Raw genomic sequence first — 11,338 nt, forward strand, 5'->3', positions numbered from 1 at the left:
ATAAAAGTGTTTAAAGTTTGTTTGAATAATCATATAAAATTTTAAAAATTAATCGTAACTACTTTGTAATTATAATAGAATTATACTACTTGTATTAAAAATTATTTTCTATAGAAGTTAGTAATAAGTATATTGTAATAAAAAAACGAACAATTCTTTTTCAAACTGTGTGAAAATCATTTACTACTCATATAAAACGACTTTAAATTATTAACTAAAGTTACATAGCTCAGTTTCAATAAACTTAGAACTAAGTAGCCTAAATGAATAAAACAAAACTACAAGAAGAATTCTAACAATTGTACTTAGTGTATTGTATAAGAATTTTAGAACAGTTGTATATAATACTTAGTTAAACTTTTCCATTCATATTTTAATCCAGATGATGAAAATAATGCCGAACACTAATTATGTAGTTATTGATTACAAAAGAAAGTATTAATACTAAACCTGTTTAACTACTTTAATCAATTCCAATAAGGGTATAACACAAAAGTATCTAAATTAATTCAATAAATTACTTTTTGGTATGTGTTTCATTGTGCTTTCCATACATTTTCAGCGGAATTTAGATTTCAATCACAACAACTAATAGTTGTAAGAACTATTTACAAAGAGTTATTCAAAATGAAAGCTTTCTTGATTTGTCTTCTATACATTATCGCAATATGCTGAGAAAAACTGGTAAGAGTTTATTTTTATCCGTTTCGTAAATTAAACAAATTTATTACATTTTTGTAATTTGGTTAGTTGTTATTTAAATTTTGATTGTAGTAAGCATCAAAACATAACAATTTAAAAACATTATTAATAAAACTAACAAAGTAACTTCGTTTTAAAGACTCAGTAAAGTAACAAGCTCTTAGTTTTTTGGCATGAAGATAGTAACTGTTTTTATTTAATGTAATATTTTACTATCGGTAGCTGTCACAGTAGAAATGGATAAATTAAACATTGAAATTATGACTTTAGAAACCAGACTATAACAACTAGCTTCCTTGGATCAAAATAAGACATTTAAAGATTTTACGGTTGGAGACCTGTTCCTAAGGTTTATTTTTATTTTGAATGTTTTGTTTATCAAAATGAGTAAAACTGACAAAAATTATATTGTACGTTAAAAATTAATTTTTAAATAAAATTGTATTTTTTGGAAGCTTGATTCATTTAAGTACTTTGAAATCACAGAAGTATTTATACTAAAGTAAAAAAAAAATTCACTTAGTTTAATTGAACTAAAAATTGTGTTTTACAGTTTAAAGTCAGCATTTTGTATATATTTTGTATAGCATTTTGTTGATTGATACCAAGAGAACACAACTCTGAAACTAATAATTAATTTAAACAGCTTCAATCAATTCATTTTGTTTTTTATTTTGTGTAAGTTCAATAAATACTTAAAGAAAAAAAAAACAATATAATCTAATCAGTTTATTTAAGTAGAAAATGCTCCATAAAAGCTGAGTACTTTTCCAGTTTGTGTACTTCAAAATGAGTGGAAACTCATTGGGCGAAGTATCATGAAGGTGTACATTTCGATGTTGTTTGATGATTGTTATCACGTCCAAGGCAGGGTGGTCGAAAGTGATCAGTACGAACAACTCTATTACTTGGACATATATGGAGATCATGAAGTAGTTGATGACAAAATTTATGGAGAAAAAGCTTTGGGAAAATTCGCTTCGGTGAATAGTAGCTAAATTATTTTAAAAAGTTGTGCATTGCATACACATTATTTCAATTTGTACAAAGATATTTTTGTAGCTTGATTTACTTTTAAATTGTATAAAAAAGAATCAATTATGTTTTTCTTAAAAGTTTATATTTTTCTTTAAGATAATAAAAATTTCTGTATTTTAAAATTGTTAACTAAACTTATACTTTGTTGCAATATATTTTTTTATTTTAAGCTTTTCTTAAAATAAAGATAAAAATTAATATTTGGATTGTTTTTGATGTGAAGTTCTTAATTTAAGCTTGTTTTATTTCTCCTAGTTTTAGTTTAAAAAAAAAGAAGGTATATTATAGTCGGTTAATATTTTTTTAGGTTTTCAAAAGTTATCACAGAAGAATAAATTGGTTTGAGTCTTACTATGATGCAAGTTACTTCAAAAGAGGATCTAATTAGTTATTTTGAAATTAACTTCTAAAAATATAAGTACTTCTTTATTTTTTACATTTTTGGTTTTTAACTCAATAAAATTTTTATTATAACTAGAGGTCGTCCATAAATTTAAACCTATTGCAGTGCTTTTCTTAAGTTTATATCTAACTTAGACCTAAAAAACTCTAGAACAAAAAAAATAAAGTAAAAGATTTTTATAATAAAAGTAGACAAATAGAGTTTTTTTTGTTTACTTTTAGCAAGAAAACAATTTGTGGAAAGTAAACAAAACTGAGCCTACTTATAGCAACTACTTTAAGATAAATTTTAATACGATTTAACCAATCAGTAAAGGTTATTAAATAACTGTTTTATTAGAGTTTTTTTTTAACAGTTTCAATAAGAGTTAATAATAACACGACCTGCAAAAACTTTTTTAGTGAGCCCGACCTGCGATTAAATGTTATACCCGCCTAAAACTAAGCTAGCTTGCCATAAAGGCTGCAGGCTCCTTCTTTAACCAGTTTTTACGAATTAAGTTTTTTGGTAATCTAGTAAAGTCAAACAAAAGTAACTTGTGGGTCCAATTAAAATAACAATGCAGTTTCATCAACTGCTTTCTGATTTAAAAGGTTTTAGTTTAAAAAAACGTATAAAGTGAAAAAAAATATATTAAAAAATTAAAACTTAAAAAAAATATTTTGGACTTAAAACAGTTTAGATTTTTATAAACATTTAAAAATACTATGCAATCGCTTAATATTTTGATTGAAATAAAAGTTAAAATTGAAGTTTTCTAAAAAAATAAAGCTATTAACTAATTAAGTTATTTATAAGTTAATTTTAGAGTGATCACGTTTTCTGTCGCTTCTAAGTTTTAATAGCTAGCTAAGAATAACTAGTTCAGCTCTATATTTTGTCTATTTTTTTTAATAGTATACTAACAGATTTTCCAAAGCATAAACTTTAAAAACATAAGCAACTTTAAAATTTAAATATTCTAAAACAAACAAACACAATGTATAACTATTTGTATTTTTTATATTTAAATGTTTTATTCAACAATCAACATCAAGTTTGATCACATTAAACAAAAGATGAAGGTTCAATCTGCCAGGGATCTTATTCTTCTTCGTCTCCTATTTTCTGGTAGATGACCTGGGTGGTGACTCTCACGTGGCTCCTCCTCCTGACGAACCTCCTCCTCCTGACGAACCACCTTCTTCCCCAGCCCCACCTGCCGCAGTTGTGTCTGCAGCGGTTGTACTGCTTCTTGGCGCGAGCGATCTGCTTCATCACCACAGCGATCTGCTTCTTGTACGAGCTGATCTGCACGTTGACCCGGTTGTTCCTGTTTGGATGTGGGTAGAAAAATTAAAAATCAGCAGCATAAAATTTGCTGTTAGAATAAGTTGAACGTCATTTTCCTTGTACATAACAGAAAATGCTGTTTAAGGATTTTTGAACATTAAGTCAAATAACATTTATTGTTTACCAAAATACATTTTACAGTTGTTATTGTACAGTGTTACAATATTTGTGACAATAAATCAATTTTGAACTTTAAGTTAAATAACAGTACAGAATGACTATAGTTTCGGAATGGCGAAACGCCCAATTTCAACTTTTTCTAACCTGACTCTGCATATACAGAAAAGTGTTATACACAGTTTATCTTTCCAGTTTGTTGTTAACATGTACTTTAATAAAATTTAATAGTTTTATCATATGAAGATTTATTTTTGACATATATCCAACCTGACTCTGCAGCTCCTGTTCCAGTTGTTGATGTTCCTCTTGCAAACGTTGTACCTGTTTATCCACGCCTGGCACCTGTTGTGGTGCCTCCTCCTTCTCCTGTGGCAGTGTCTCCTCCTCCTGTGGTGTCTCCTGCGACGGTGGAAGCGAATGAAGAAGAAATCGTCATCTGAAATTAATTTAGATTAATTTGTATATAAATATGTGAAAAATAGAGCAGCGTTCCCAAGTTTCTTTTTCAATGTCGCCGAGTTGTCGAAAGTTTAAATCTTTATTATCTTTAATGATCAATCTTTTTTTTTTTGGTCCCTTATTACTTTTAACCTCTTAGTAGCTAATACCCCTCACTTTTGAGAACCCTGGTGTAAATTAAGAACTGATCTCTTTTTGTTTTGTACTTTTTGGTGTCACAGATTAAGTTTTTGTCAATCGTCGTTTGGTTTAGTGTTTATCAAAGTATATTAATAATCGTCTACTAACGTAAACGAATATATAAAAAGTTTCTTATCGTTGTAAACTTTGTTTTAACAATTTTTTTTTAATTTATTTGCACTCGGTAAAACTTTTTGTATACTTGAATAAAAAAGATAAATTTAATAATTCTAGTGTTTTAAAATTTATTGAAAAAAAACCTTCAACGTTGTCCGTCATTAAACTTTAAAAAACCCTAACTTTATAGTTTAATAAAAAAATATAAGCCAATACAAAATGGAACTCGTATAGTTTTACAGTAAGTTAACACAAAGGTTTTAAATATAGTTGTTTGTATTTATTTAATCGAAAAAAAGTATGTAAAGTATTTAAAATTTAGAATAAACTAGTAATTTAACTTACCATCGGCTTTTGCTTTGTTGTTTTCGTCTAAAACAGCATCTGTGAACAAAATTAACTTTTAATTTATAAAATTAAAGTTTTACAGCGTATTTCATTCCTAATTAAAGGAAAGTTTAAATCAAATAAAAAATGCCGTTTTTAGAACACTAACTACTACTTTGGAAACAAAAATACATAAGATTGTTGGTTGGTATTTAAAAATCTTAAATACTTTAAACTTATAGACGAACTGACAGATTATAACAAAAAAAAATTGTTGCTGATTTAAAATATGATTTTAATAAGTTTAGAGAAAATAAATAAAACAAAACTGTAAGTCTATAGGCGAAAAAATCGTAAAACAATTTATTTTTTTAGGCTTTATGTTAAGTATAGTTTTAAAAAGATGCAAATTTTAATTCGTTTAACTTTAAAGTTGTTTTATTTCCCGTTTTTAAATCTCGTATAAGAAATAGTTACAAATTTGAAAAACTGTTTTTATCGTCTATTAGAATAATTTTTGTGATTCATAAATTGTAAACAACACAAACTTTAACTTTAGTATTTAAACGAACCTGCTTTTTAAAATGCTAAACAGTTTAGAAATATAAAATGATATTACTAATACTTTATTCTAAGACTGTTTAAATTTGTAAAACAATCAAAACTGAGGTATAGAATAAATAAACATAGATTTAAAACAAATAATATAAGAGTTATTATTTACCTTTTGAAGTTTCGGCAGTGATTAGAGCATCCTCTCTGTAGATATATAGTTATAACTTTAACAAATAACTTAAATCTAAGTATGTAATATCAACCTTATAAGAATAAAAAAAGTATTTAGTTTAGTGTTTAAAAATATTTAATAAACATTAATCAAAATAAACAAACTTTTAAAATTTTTAAATTATAAATAGTAAAAGTCTTTTTTATTTTAACACATTTTTTTTTTAAATATTAGTATAAACAGTTCAACTAATTTACTTTTCTTGTTTTTCTGCGCTTACTGCGGCACAGATTACAAACAGAATTGCAAAAATAATTGTAATTTTCATTTTCATTTTTGTAAATGATAACATTACCTTTGAGCCAAGAGTGTTTTATAGAAAAATAATAATTAAAAAAAGTTGAAGCTTCCGATATATCGTGGGCTGTTTGTTATTGTTATTGAAAAGTTTTAATTAAAGTTTTGTTTACTTTTATAAATCTCTAAAGTACTGCCTTATTGTTTTTAGTAAAGTGTTTGAGTTTCATATTAACCTAAAATTAGTTAACTTACGTTTCTTATAATAAAGTTTTCGAAATGATTTGCAATATAGGTACTATTCTTTTGACATTACTTTCACACTTAGTCTTTTTATTTAAACTTTATTTATTCTCTTGTTTATCAGTACAATTTTGTAAAATGTCTTGTATGTGTAAGACAAAATAACTTGAAAAAAGTAAAAACACGAACACAAAGTAATCAATCGAAAACTGTCAATAGAGCAGTAAAAATATTCGTAACGATGTAAATTGTAAAAACTTTCATTTAAAAATAATTCATACCTACAATCAATATTAAAACGAACATTTTTATAAATTTCAAAAATTCAAAAACCATCTTAACAAGAAAAAATAATCTTTTTGAGATATAAAATAAACTTGAACTTTAGTTTTTTAGGAGTAAGCATTGCATCAAAGGTGCTAAAACATGTTGTTTTGAAAAAGTGTCGAGGGTAGCATTTATTTTGTAAATTGTTATTTAGTACAATCAAAGTATTGTGTGCGAAACACTATACTTAAACGATCATTAAATTTGCATTACTACTTACTTCAAGCTTAAACAACAAAAATTTTTAGAAAAAGTTGTTTTTATTCGATCGATATAAACCAAACTCGGCCAATGGGCTGCAATTTTCCGACTTCTGTTTTAAAAGGGATAGTTAGTTTCAATAAAAAAACTGACAAAAACATGTTTAAAATGAGATAACCAACAAAAGACTCTAACAATAAAAATTATAAGTAAAACTTTTTAGATGACATCTTTATAGTTTTAAATTAAAAAAGAAACTAAAAAATATTTTTACAAGCATAAACTACAACCAAGTTTAAACGTTATAAATAAAAGTTCTAAAAAGCTGTTTACAAGCAAATTCCAAAATTCTCATTACTTTTAGAGCTTATTCACATAATTTAGAAGAGTTCGGGTAGAAAATTGTATCATAAGAGCTTACATGGTATAGTTTTATTAACTTTGATATGCAAACCATAGGCTAAACAAGCATTTAAGATAAATTAAAAACCAACAAAATAAGAACGCAGTCTAGAATACATTATTGGTTTGAACTAAAATTGAGCTTACCACTTATTAAATTCACTTGTTCCATTTTTAAGGGTTAACTAAATTTCTGTTACTTTAATCATACACATTTTCTTACCAAGATCTATTTTTAAGCTAATTGTAGCTTTTACAACTTTTATCACTTTATAATAAAGTTTATAAGCAATTTAGAACTCACATAACATTAAACTCTAAATAAAACTTAGCTTTTGTACTTAAAAAGGATTTAAGGTTGATAACTTTTGTATAACAATATGCAAAAAAGTAAACTTTGCGAGGGGTTTATTCGATTTTAAAAGAGTACTAATCAAAAAAACATACTAATAAAATAATTTTTGTAAATGACTCTAGGTTGTCACCGTTGCACCTAAAAAGTAAAAAAAAAAACAAACCGGAGTTCAAGTTAAAGAAAAAAATTTTGAAAATAAAAATATATCGCTGGCCGCAATTCTTTTTTTAATTTTTACTCTTTGTAACAGACCAAAAATATCTAGTGTAATTTTTGAATTTCTCGTAAACAGTTCCTTATACCTTTTTAATCTTTGTAGTGTAGTTTTAAATTTGAAAGTCCAACCTTTTCAGTTTGCAGGCAGTAGTTTTATGAGCCGCATTCCATTTAAAATAAATGCTTACAGGCCATTACTATTTACAATTTGCCGACTCCTGGTCTAGAACTCGATTGTGGGTTGTTTTTATAATGATATTGCGTGTAGTTTAACTCTATTGATGATTTTGTAAGTTAAGTTTTTCTAGATATATAATACTAATTATTATTTATTATTACCAAGGTTTCAACTTGATTAAAAAAAACTCTCAAAAACAAAATGTATACAAGTAATAATTTTTTTCAAAATAAATTTTGATTATGATACTTTCAGTTTAATCAAATAAAAAAATACCGTCTTCAGTCCGTTTAAGTGTTACTAATTTTATAAAATTTCAAGATTTTCAAAAATTTTAAAATTTTTCTTTAGAATGTTAATACTTATATAGAGCGAAACAACACAATATAAAATTTCGAAACTAAATATTTTCTGAGCCAAAAATATATAAATTTTTAATGAGTAGCTGAGAAATTTTAGTTATTTGTTTAACTTTGTATGAAAACTTTTAACCTAGCTTTAATGTAAAAAGAATATTTGTTTGTTAATTATAATGCTAGGATAATTTTTTGTGTCATATGCTTTTTTAAGCAGATAAAATTCCTTTTTAGTCTTATTAAGTTTAAATACTTAAAAGTATTCAATATACTTCCATTAGAAGTTTATTTGTGAACTAAAGATAAAATAAAAGATACTTTTGTAAAACTTTGTTTAACTATTGCTTTGATGAATAAAGTTTATTTTGATTAACCCAGTTTGAATTTCCTTTTCAGTCCACCAACTCATTTAATTAAAAGAACCACGCAAACAAAACTTAATTAAAACAAAAACGTCTTATAAAAAGCCAGGAATTTGATAAACAATAATCAGTCTTACAACAAAGATGAAACTGAAACTTTTATTAGCTTCGCTCCTTTTATTAGGAGTGATTGCTGCAGAGCAGGAACTCAATAAAAAGTAAGTTTGTTTTGATTTTTTAATATAAATTACCTTGACAATTGTCAAATTTAAACTTTTTAAAAAACGTTTAACTACTAGCTAAATATTATAAACTATTTAAAAATTTTCAACTTTGTACCAACTTTTTTTTTACTTTTAAAGTTTTAAAAACGTCTATTCATTAAACTTTCTGATAGTTTCAAGCTTAAAACGCTGACTTTTATAAACAATATTACTGTAATTAGCAATATTTGTAACTTATGTTTACATTTCTAAGATCTTATAAATTTTATAGTTAAAGCTTACAGATAAAACCAAACCACTTTTTTACAGTGATAATGAGATAGTTGATACAGCAGCTACAGAACTTGACCAACCTCAAGATAAAGGTACTTGACAAAATATATTAGTATTATAATAATAGTATACAACATTTGTTAAAAAGTTTGTAGTTATAAGTATTTTTGTTAAGTTAGTTTAAAAAAAAATAAACGTTCTTTAGTTGTTTTTCAATAAAAAAAAAACAAAAATAAACAATATACTAAGTAGTATATTCTGTGAATCAACATAGTTTTAACTACTGTTATTATTAGCAATATTAATATTAGTAATAATTTACTTGAACTTGCATAACAGTATTTAATGACTTAAAGAAATATTCAAACAAATAACTTACTCCTATATTTTTTTGCTAAAAAAAACATGTTCTAGCTCAGTAGTATAACTATGATTTAAAAGTTATGTGATAGTAAACAATTTAAAAGCATATTTCTGGTATAATAACCATGTTAAATTTAGTACTGATCGTATAAGTTTGTGCTTAAACAGAAATAAATAATTTAGTTAAGTAGTTAGAATTTTTTTAAAGCGTATGAAACATTAAAGGAGTTAAAAGTACAATTTTGAGATAATAACCAAATAAAAAGTAAATAAAAAAACTCTTGAACTTATAAGAAAAAGAGGTTATGGAAGTTTATGTGGTTGTGATACAAACTAGATAATACATTATTTTTATATTATGGCTAAAAGATTAATTAAAAAAGTAGTTTCACATCTAGATTATGATTAATTAAAAGTTTATATTAAGTTTTTACGGATTAAGTGTCACCATTTTGGTTAATATAAAAGACTTAAAGGTCAATTGTGCTACAATGAAACTTTTACAAAAAAATTTTTTGTGTTTTAATCTATCAACACTAACTCACTTTTGTTTTGAAAAGTGCATGAAACATAGATACACTCATTTTATGAAAAGTAATTGTAGCAAAGCCTTGTAAAACTTCAATAAAAATACTTGTACGATTAATTTTAAATTAAGATCATGGTTTTCGTAAGACATTATTAGAAGGTATATATGCTGTAAGTTTTCTATTCTTAAAAAAAAGTAAACAAAATGTAGCTGTTTAATTTCAACACTGTTAGATGCTTTTGAACAGTCTTGGTATTAATAATATTAAGAACTATTTGCTTTTACCTAGACAGTAATACTAGCCACAAGCTTTCTAGATAAAGTGTATAAGTTTCAAATAGTTTGTTTTTAAATCAATAGTCAAGTGTCAGATACAGTCATAACTTTTGTAAAAATATCTGTACTACCAACTTAGTTTTGTAAAAACCTTTTGTTAGACTTATATTGCTTGATACTTTTAAAATATCAACGTTTTACGATCTTTATTTTATAATTTTATCAAAAAAGAGTTGAATTAAAAGCACCAAAAACGGTTATTCATGTACACTGCAAATAGTTTTAACGATTGTCTCAAAACTTACCTCACTTTGCAGCGAACGATTTCTTCTTCATTCGATTCCACCGCCGCAGGAGGCACCACAGGAGGCGCAGGCACGTCCACAGGAGAAGGAGGCACCACAACCCGTGCCAGGGATGGATCAACAACAGCAACAACTGCAACCGCAACTACAGGAGGACCATAGCCGCCTGCAACAGGGGCTACAACGTCAAGGTGGCGTACAAGAACAAGCTCCACAAGCAGCTCCTAAGTCTTCGCAAGCAGCTGAACGGCTGGAACCAGAAGGTGAAGAGGTGCCGGGGATCTTGCGGTCACGGAGGCCACTGGGTGAGGAGAAGAAGATTTGTAAGGAGACGCAGATGGGTCAGAAGACGCAGATTTGTGAGGAGACGCAGGTGGGTCAGAAGACGCAGATTTGTCAGGAGACGCAGATGGGTCAGAAGACGCAGATTTGTAAGGAGACGCAGATGGGTCAGAAGACGTAGATTTGTAAGGAGACGCAGATGGGTCAGAAGACGTAGATTTGTGAGGAGACGCAGATTTGTAAGAAGACGCAGATGGGTCAGAAGACGCAGATTTGTCAGGAGACGCAGATGGGTCAGAAGACGCAGATTTGTCAGGAGACGCAGATGGGTCAGAAGACGCAGATTTGTAAGGAGACGCAGATTGGTCAGAAGACGTAGATTTGTAAGAAGACGCAGATGGGTCAGAAGACGCAGGTTTGTAAGAAGACGCAGATGGGTCAGAAGACGCAGATTTGTCAGGAGACGCAGATGGGTCAGAAGACGCAGATGGGTCAGAAGACGTAGATTTGTGAGGAGACGCAGATTTGTAAGGAGGCGCAGATTTGTAAGGAGACGCAGATGGGTCAGAAGACGCAGATTTGTAAGGAGACGCAGATGGGTCAGAAGACGCAGATTTGTCAGAAGACGCAGATGGGTCAGAAGACGCAGGTTTGTAAGAAGACGCAGATGGGTCAGAAGACGCAGATTTGTCAGAAGACGCAGATTTGTCAGGAGACGCAGATTTGTAAGAAGACGCAGATGGA

The 11,338-nt window shown here is 27.7% G+C and overlaps 2 protein-coding genes across 2 annotated transcripts; one reads left to right on the forward strand and one right to left on the reverse strand.

The window, feature by feature from the left end:
* Window positions 1-3,145: 3,145 nt before the first annotated feature.
* On the reverse strand, window positions 3,146-5,755 carry LOC145836989 (uncharacterized). Its single transcript, XM_082944757.1, has 5 exons — window positions 5,663-5,755; window positions 5,403-5,437; window positions 4,697-4,735; window positions 3,863-4,031; window positions 3,146-3,455 (listed from the first exon to the last, which is right to left on the reverse strand). The coding sequence occupies exons 1-5, from the start codon at window positions 5,737-5,739 to the stop codon at window positions 3,227-3,229; spliced, it is 549 nt and encodes a 182-aa protein (XP_082800883.1). The 5' UTR covers window positions 5,740-5,755; the 3' UTR covers window positions 3,146-3,226.
* Window positions 5,756-8,875: 3,120 nt separating this feature from the next.
* Window positions 8,876-10,922, forward strand: LOC145837260 (uncharacterized). Its single transcript, XM_082945058.1, has 2 exons — window positions 8,876-8,931; window positions 10,325-10,922. The coding sequence occupies exon 2, from the start codon at window positions 10,425-10,427 to the stop codon at window positions 10,773-10,775; it is 351 nt and encodes a 116-aa protein (XP_082801184.1). The 5' UTR covers window positions 8,876-8,931; window positions 10,325-10,424; the 3' UTR covers window positions 10,776-10,922.
* The last annotated feature ends 416 nt before the right edge of the window (window positions 10,923-11,338 follow it).

This window comes from Thalia democratica, chromosome 5 (genome assembly GCF_965202585.1).
Source record: "Thalia democratica chromosome 5, ktThaDemo2.hap1.1, whole genome shotgun sequence".
Lineage (NCBI taxonomy): Eukaryota > Metazoa > Chordata > Thaliacea > Salpida > Salpidae > Thalia > Thalia democratica.

Coding starts and splice junctions, on each gene's coding strand:
- LOC145836989 (XM_082944757.1), bottom strand. CDS start 5,739: ATGAAAATGAAAATTACAATTATTTTTGCAATTCTGTTTGTAATCTGT. Junction 5,438..5,662: donor AGCGCAGAAAAACAAGAAAA/GTAAATTAGTTG, acceptor ATATATCTACAG/AGAGGATGCTCTAATCACTG. Junction 3,456..3,862: donor AACAGGAGCTGCAGAGTCAG/GTTGGATATATG, acceptor ACATCCAAACAG/GAACAACCGGGTCAACGTGC.
- LOC145837260 (XM_082945058.1), top strand. CDS start 10,425: ATGGATCAACAACAGCAACAACTGCAACCGCAACTACAGGAGGACCAT.